This window comes from Mus caroli, chromosome 6, assembly GCF_900094665.2.
Source record: "Mus caroli chromosome 6, CAROLI_EIJ_v1.1, whole genome shotgun sequence".
NCBI classification, from domain to species: Eukaryota; Metazoa; Chordata; class Mammalia; order Rodentia; family Muridae; genus Mus; species Mus caroli.
In genome coordinates this window covers 87,049,924-87,057,701 of record NC_034575.1, presented here as the reverse complement: position 1 = coordinate 87,057,701, position 7,778 = coordinate 87,049,924, and the positions used below count along the sequence as shown (strand labels likewise).

Here is a 7,778-nt window from a genome sequence, read left to right as displayed (position 1 = left end):
TGTAAAACATGGAGTTAGGCTAGAGAAGTAGCTGTTAGTAAAGTTCTTCCTGTGCATGAGGATCAGAGTCNGGTCCTTAGAATCCATAAAAAAGCCAGGTGTGGGCCTAGAGAGGTGGCTCCGAGATTAAGAGCACTTGTTGCTTTTACAGAAGACCCAGGTTCAGGTCCCNGTACCCACATGGTGATTTATAACCATTGCAAGGGATCTGATGCCCTCTTCTGACCTTTGTGGGTACCAGGTACACATTTAGCCAGTGTCATCTCATCTGCAAGCCCCAGGCCAGTAAGAGTCTGTCGTTAAAAATAAGATTGACAGTACATAAGACATAACACCTGAGGATAACCTCTAACCTCTGCACCAACACATGCATGAGCCTACACACAGAAGCATCCTCATAGGCCCNTGTACACACATGTGCACGTGCACACACCCCCCTCTGATAGAGCAGTTGATAACTTGCCTCTGGAGAGGGTGTTTCGATTCAAGGGCATCTTGCTGCTGATCTGGGATTCTGTAACCCCTGACACCTTGTAAGCTACAAAGAAAAACTGAAGGTATCCCCTGAGTACCAGGAGAAAGAACAAAAGGTTCACACCCCCTCCTGGAGAAGAAATGAGCTTTTCTCCGTCCTCTCTTTCCCTCCCCCTCACGCATGCTAAGCTCCGGGACAAAGAAGCTGATTTTCAAAGAAATAACTATTCTCTTCTATTGCCTCTTCTCTCACATGTGCATGCGCTAACGGAAGCAGAGACCTGCGCTCACACTCACACAGGGACACATAGACAGTGTCTACACAAAGGCACATGCAAGTAACAGACAAGTGAGTTTAGAGGTTTCCCCACTCAGATACAGACAGACACAGTTACAAAGAACACATGACTTACACGCAGGACTTAACAGTTTTGAGTCTGAGTGGGTCTGTGTCCATTTCCCTCCTTAACAGCCACTGGGGCTATAGTAAGCCAGACCAGGAGATTGGGGACCAGCCCACAAGTGTGTTTTGTTGTTGTTGTTGCCAGTATGGTTTTGCCACATGGCAGAAACAGCAGATAAATGAAGCCCAGCTTCCCTGTACTTGAAGCCCCACTCTCTAGTTCACCACAGTGCCCCACCACTCCCTGGTGCCTGCCCCACAGATGCTGTTTCCCAAGGTGCTGGTCTGTTGGCCTTCTCACAGCTGATGGTAAAGTGAGTTTACCTCCATCTAAAAAGAAGATGCAAAAGATGGCCTAGTAGGCCATCACTGGAAAGAGAGGCCCATTGGACTTGCCAACTTTATATGCCCCTGTACAGGGGAATGCCAGGGCCAAGGGGTGGGGGTGGGTGGGTGGGGAACTGGGGGAGGGGAGTGTATTGGGGACTTTTTGGATAGCATTGGAAATGTAATTGAGGAAATTACCTAATTAAAAAAAAATAAAGGAAAAAAAATTAAAAAAAAATAAAAAGAAGATGCGCTTTAAGGGAATAGGAGTAAGTCTGCTTGTGGGTGAACCCACTGTGCAGCGAGGGCCTCAAGTCAGTCAGTGGGGCCATTCCATGCTCAGGAGCACCTGTCTGTGTAGAGATAGCCTCTGATTCTGCCCCAAGTGCTCCTGACACCAAAGCCCTCTGGGTCTTTCTGAGGCTGTTTTTCAACTCTCCCTTTGGGATGAGGCCTTTTGCCTCAGGTCCAGTCTCTAGAGACAGGTGGTTCCAGAACCCACAGGGATCTGCTGTAGAGATCACAGAGGTGCCAGAGGAACAACTTGAACTGTTTCCTCCTCAGAGAGCTGCCCATCTGCTCAGGATCTGGACTGTCTAGATGTTTATACCCCTTGGGAGGCCCATCTGATCCCGTCAGAAGCTGAGAGTTGAGCGCAGTGTCAGAATGTGTGGGCCCTTGAACCAGACTGGAAGCAATCTAAAATCTAGCAGCTCTAGGAGACTTTAAACAGCAGGACTGGGGTGGTAATGGGCTATATGGAGAAAGGATCAAATTCTCCTCAAGGCCTCAGAATATCTCTTGAGTGAAGGGATCATATTTGGCCTGGCCTTGTCATACCCTAAAGGCCTGCCCTCTCTATCACTCCCCAGGCCACCTGGAAGGTACTAAGAGCAACTTCACGTCTCTTCTCAGCCCTCACTGAGGGAGAGCAGATGCTCAGATTGGATGTGGGTCTGGTTGGGGTAGNAAATATGGCTCACTCTTTTCCAGGTATTTGAAAAACTGCGGCTGCTGAACCCTGAAATAGAAGCAGAACAAATACTAATGTCACCCAACTCATTTATAAAGCTGCAGACAAACAGGTTTGTGACTCAGCTCCTGTTTTCTGCGAGGACACTCTCGTCCCATCCGACAAGCCATTTGTCACAGTTGTCAGGTGCCCTGGGTGCATGCAGGGGATCTTTCAGGGTGGTGTGCTTGAATTAGGGTGGCTTCTGCATCCCCCTCCTCTGTTCTTCCCAGGGATATGCTTGATTCTACCATAGCCTTTCAGGATCCCTCTTCTGTTCCCTGTAGCCAAAAACCATTTTATGAGCACTGTCGAATTCAGTCTTTAAAAGGGACCAAAGTACCAACTTAGAAGTGTTAAATTTTTCAAATGCCCCTGTGTTTGCAAGACTCGCCACTTGAAGTACAGCCCATGAATTAGCAATAGCAGTGGCACTGGGGAACAGGATAGAATGCAGAGCTTCGGCCCCATCACAGCCTACCAAAGGAAAAGCTGCACTTAAGTTCCCAGGAGGTGAGGGCACATGCCCGTGCTGGTGACTTGTTTTAAAGGCTGGCTACAAGCAGGGCTCATCCTTAGATTCACCACGGACACCTTTCATAACATGACTTACACTTCAGTAGCAGTTGGTGAGTGGGGGACTCTGGGCCACACAACCATGTTGCCTGAGGCACTCAGGGTTCATTCAGCCAGAAATAACTCAGGAGCAGATGCGGTGCTAGGCTGTATGACCACAGAGGTGAAGGACACACAGTGCCTTCAGGGGCAGCAGAAGGATGGAAAGAAAGTGATGTGTGACTTTCAGGTGGAGCCCAGAGAAGGATTTCTCTGTAGAGATTTAGAGGAGGGGTCACAGGTGGAGATGCCTGACTTAAGGGCATCTTAAAGGATGAATAAGACTTCTTTAGAGTACAAGGAGGGAGCTGGTAGAAGAATGTTCAGGCAGAGGCTGTACCACTTGCTTAAACTTATCTAGAGCACAGCTGCAGAGTTTGCAGGGAGTGGAAACTAGAGGTCTCTCGTTGGTTGCCATGTTGAGGAGTGCATGAAATGCTGTGAGCCTTTCCTTTAGCAGTCCTTGCAAATAGAGGTCCATACAGCTCAAAGCCCCCACACTGTTCCGCACCCAAGCTGCCTCATTTCAATAAGAGAAAATGACTTGCCATAGAAACGATCTGTTTTACAAAGTGTGATTGATGAAACTCTGGTCTCATGGTTTCCCATCCTGATGACTGACCCTTGGCTATATACTGTTCCCAAAGTTGTGAGTTTTCCACGTTAGGCTTCTGTGGGTGATTGATAGGACCACAAGGTCCTGGTAAGTCACAGATGTGAAATCTTCATATTAACTTGCTGGGTCTCCCTGTGCCATAGCTTCTCCATGCATCATAAAAACAGATCACCTTTCTTTCCAAAGGGATGGTGCAGCCATTCTGAGCTACCGTGTCCTTGATGGGCCTGAGAAGGCTCCCATTGTTCACACTGATGAGAAAGGGTTTCTGGTGTCGGGCTCTGGAATTGGAGTGTCCACCCTGGAAGTGATTGCACAGGAGCCTTTCGGCACCAACCAGACTATCCTTGTCGCTGTAAAGGTAAGATTGCCTTTCACACTGTCTGTAAAAGCTCAGACGTGACACTCTCTCAGGTGTAAAAGTGATTCACCCTCCAGCTGAGGAATTCTACTTAGGAATTTATCCAAGAACACTTGCAGGCAAAAGCCCTGGCTAGATTGTGAGCCACTGGGTCCAAATGTCCTGGAGAGTTATTGATTCTGCCTAGATTGTTTCATAGAAGGGGAAACTGAGGCACTGTGACATCCACAAAAGGCCCAGAGTCCTAGAGAACAAGCATGCTGATGGTCTCTTCTTCCTGATCACAGGCATTCCCACCACCCACTGCTGCTCAGGTCAGCACAGAGCCTGGACATAGTCAGTTCTTTCTGGTATAAAGTATACTCAGTACCAGACATGCAGATAATTGTATCAACTCTGAGGACATAGTGGCTCATTTTGAATCAGAGAAACTGACTCAGGTGTCACTCAAGGCTACACAGTGTTCGGTGCCTACTGGGGACAGAGACCTCCTCGGGCACCCTGTCACATTGTCACCACCTTCTGGATCCTAGAGGACAAAGCTCACTCAGTCACAGGACGCTTTGATTCAGGCCTGGACTGTAGCTTGTTTTATTTAGTGGGCCAAGCAAATGCAGCCCACCTACTTTTTGAGTGACAGAAAGTACGAGGTGTTCATCATATCCCAGCCCTGCAACAGTTAATCTGGCTTGTGGGCTTTGGATTTTGATGGCCTTGTGGAGGCTTCTTGTCTAGAGTCAGGATGATTGTTTACCTGCCTTTTATCAGAGGTGGCTCTAAGTGTCCCACTGTTGACTTCCATCAGCACCCCTGATGTAGGGGTGTAGGCACATGGCACCTCTTCTCCATCCAGTGGGCATTGCTTCTACTTCACGTGCCCTGAGAACCTTCTCCCACAACTCTGAACATGGCAGCCATGGCACAGAGGGCATTCTGGCCCTGTGAACCATTACCTAAGTTTTCAGTCCTGGATCCTGTCTCACCGAGTCTCTTAGAGGCTGACTAGCTGTATGGGGTGATAGAAACCGTGTTGTTAGGTGGGAACTCTAAAAAGCAAAGTCTTTCTTCCTCACACTCTGAAGTCAGCCCACCTACTAAGTGTCCCTGAAATAGGGACCCACTCGGGCAGGTATCACCAACACCCGAATGCTGTCCTCCAGGTCTCTCCTGTTTCATACCTGAGGATCTCCATGAGCCCAGTCCTGCACACTCAGCACAAGGAGGTGCTGACAGCTCTGCCTCTGGGGATGACTGTGACCTTCATTGTCCACTTCCACGACAGCTCTGGAGACATCTTCCATGCTCATAATTCAGTCCTCAATTTTGCCACTAACAGGTAGGACATAGGCATTTCTTGTTTCCCAAGAAGCTGGGCTTGTNGTATCTGGGTTTCATATATAGGTCCAGATGGGTGATGAAAGAAAGGCAAATGCTATGGAAGGACGACGGAAGGGATGACATGCCNCACCACACAGGCCAGGCCTGGAGGCAGCAAGTCCAGTCAAGAGGCAGAGGGAGTGAGGGGGAAGAAAGGCCCAGGCCTTTGTTTGTATGTGACAGGAACTTGTTACTTGATGTCGCTCCCTAATGGGCAGGAAGCAGAGCACACCTACAGAGAGCTGAGACTAGAGGTTTTGTGGAAGGCTCTCCTGTGACCAGGAAAGGNACGTGCAGGGAGATGTAGCATCTGTAGGCACTGTCATCAGTGGATGGAGAACAAGGAACATGCCCCACACTGCATGGACACATGAGAGAGAAGCCACACACTGAACATCTGTGTTACATCTTTCTGGTTCCTCCCCTTGCCCTGTTACATAGGCCCAGAGTAGTCAAGCCATTTGCCCTGAGCTACCAGCTAGAAAGTATGGTTTGAATTTAGCCAGCTCCAAGCATGATTTTCTTAGGCTGACTTAATCCCTGATGCAGCCTCGATCCTGGTGTGAGAAGGAAGAGGNTGACAGGAGGGCCCAGGCTTCAATGTAGCCTGCCAAATGTTTGAGTCTGCTGGATGGCAGTGACTCTCTGTGCACATCTCCCCTCTGACATCAGCATCCTCTGGGTAGTTAGAGATACATTTCTATAGAGGTCAGCACTCCATGATTTTAAAGGTCGGTGGCCACTGTCCTAGGGCATTGTAGAGGTATGAGGGAGACACTTTGGCTGAGGCTGGGGCTTCTTGAACTATCCAGATGTTGGTTACCATTCCAACTTGGCTCAGAACCCTGAAGGACAGGGATAAGGACATTGCATGGCAGGAGCCTGAGCAGGAAACCTAATCCTGTGATTTTGACAAGGTAGCTCATCTCCCCAAGGCACTCCCACCTCTCACACAAAGAATATACCTAACCCATCCATGGAGAGTTCTCACGAGGGTCTCTGTATAACTGCAGGGCACTACTCATAGTACCATCTGTCTATCTGCCTTGGGGGAAGTAGAGCCCAGGTATGGNCACCGTTAGCCATACCATAGAAGTCACTCAGGCCTAGTATGGCCAGAAGTACCTGCTCATAGCAACCATTTTGGAGTCAGCATGGAGGAGGCCTGGATGGAGTCAGACAACATGACCCTCACTCCTACCTGCTCTACGCTCTCCTCTGGCATCCCTCACAATGAGGGTCTCGCAGTTGTGTTAGGAGTGCCTTCCCACTACCAGCCTTGTTTGATCCCGACAACAGATGCACCATATCCGTCCTTGCTCCTGCTTGACAGGACCAGACANACAGCACAGCAGTGCTTGGGCCAGCCACATGGTGAAAGGCAGCCTGCACCTTTTTAGCATGTCCTGTGTGGATCATTTTCTTCCTTGGGCCTCTGCTTCCCTCTTGAGTGTGAGCAAGATGATGTTGGATGATCCGTGCTGAGGGTTGTGTCTCAAGAATGACAAGGAAGGAAGTGTCAAGTCTGTGTCCCTAGAGTAGATAGAGCCACATCTGGGACCACAGTTAGCCCCAGTGTTGCTCAGTAGGTGATAGGGCTGCATACTTTTTCTGTTTNCCCTCTGCCTTCTCTTCTGAGCTTCAGCCCGCCTTTCCCCTGTCCCTAGAGATGACTTCGTGCAGATCGGCAAGGGTGCCACCAACAACACCTGCATCATCCGCACAGTCAGTGTGGGCTTGACGCTGCTCCATGTGTGGGATGTGGAGCACCTCGGCCTCTCCGACTTCGTGCCACTACCTGTCCTACAGGCCATCACCCCAGAGTTGTCTGGAGCCGTGGTGGTGGGTGACATCCTCTGTCTGGCTAGTGTTCTCACTAGCCTGGGAGGTAAGAGGGAAGTGACTGGTTCATGCTAGGGTATGGCACTGCCGAAGATGCTTGGTGCCACATCGTAGGAGTTGTACAGGTGGCTCGGAGGATACTGCCCAAGGGCCACATTCACTCTGCCACTNGGCAATGCCTGTTCATTTGTAGTTAGGTAGCAGTGGAGATGGTATTGGCAGTGCAGCCGTCTGCGTTCACTCTCTAGTGGTTTGCAGCAAAAGTCTGTCCTCCCCTACCTTGGAATTGTACTGCCCAGTAGAATTGTCTAGTCTTGTGGAAGAGTCCTATGCATATACTTTATCACCCAGTTGCCTCTGCAAGCGCATGCTTACCATGTGGCTGATGCAGCGAGGGAACGAATCTGTAATCAGATAGATTGTGGGCTAGTGGAACATACATACATGTCTCTGGGACACCTGAGCAGAAAATGAGTTCCCACATCCCTGTAAGTTATACACAGATACTTGCTTTTTTTTCCTGATTGGTCCCCTTGCTTTAGTCTCTTTAATTTACTTTCAAAGGAAATTAAGTAGTAGCCAGGTGTGGTACTTACACCTGCAATCCCAACACTGAGGAAGGAGGCTGAGACTGGGCGCTTGACATGAGTCTGAGACCAGTCTGATCAGTACAGTGAGTTCCGGGGTAGTCTAGCATGCAGTGAGACCTTGTCTTGAAAAGAGGAAAGAAAGAGGAGATAGGGCAAGGGAG

The 7,778-nt window shown here is 49.4% G+C and overlaps 1 protein-coding gene across 1 annotated transcript in view; it reads left to right on the top strand.

Annotated features, from left to right (window-relative positions):
- Nup210 (nucleoporin 210) overlaps positions 1-7,778 on the top strand; it is a 105,995-nt gene that overhangs the window by 85,394 nt on the left and 12,823 nt on the right. The window contains exons 28-31 of the mRNA XM_029478233.1: positions 2,198-2,289; positions 3,634-3,808; positions 4,969-5,144; positions 6,853-7,084. Of these exons, the coding sequence (XP_029334093.1) occupies positions 2,198-2,289; positions 3,634-3,808; positions 4,969-5,144; positions 6,853-7,084 (675 nt within the window). The remainder of the gene's footprint in view (positions 1-2,197; positions 2,290-3,633; positions 3,809-4,968; positions 5,145-6,852; positions 7,085-7,778) is intronic.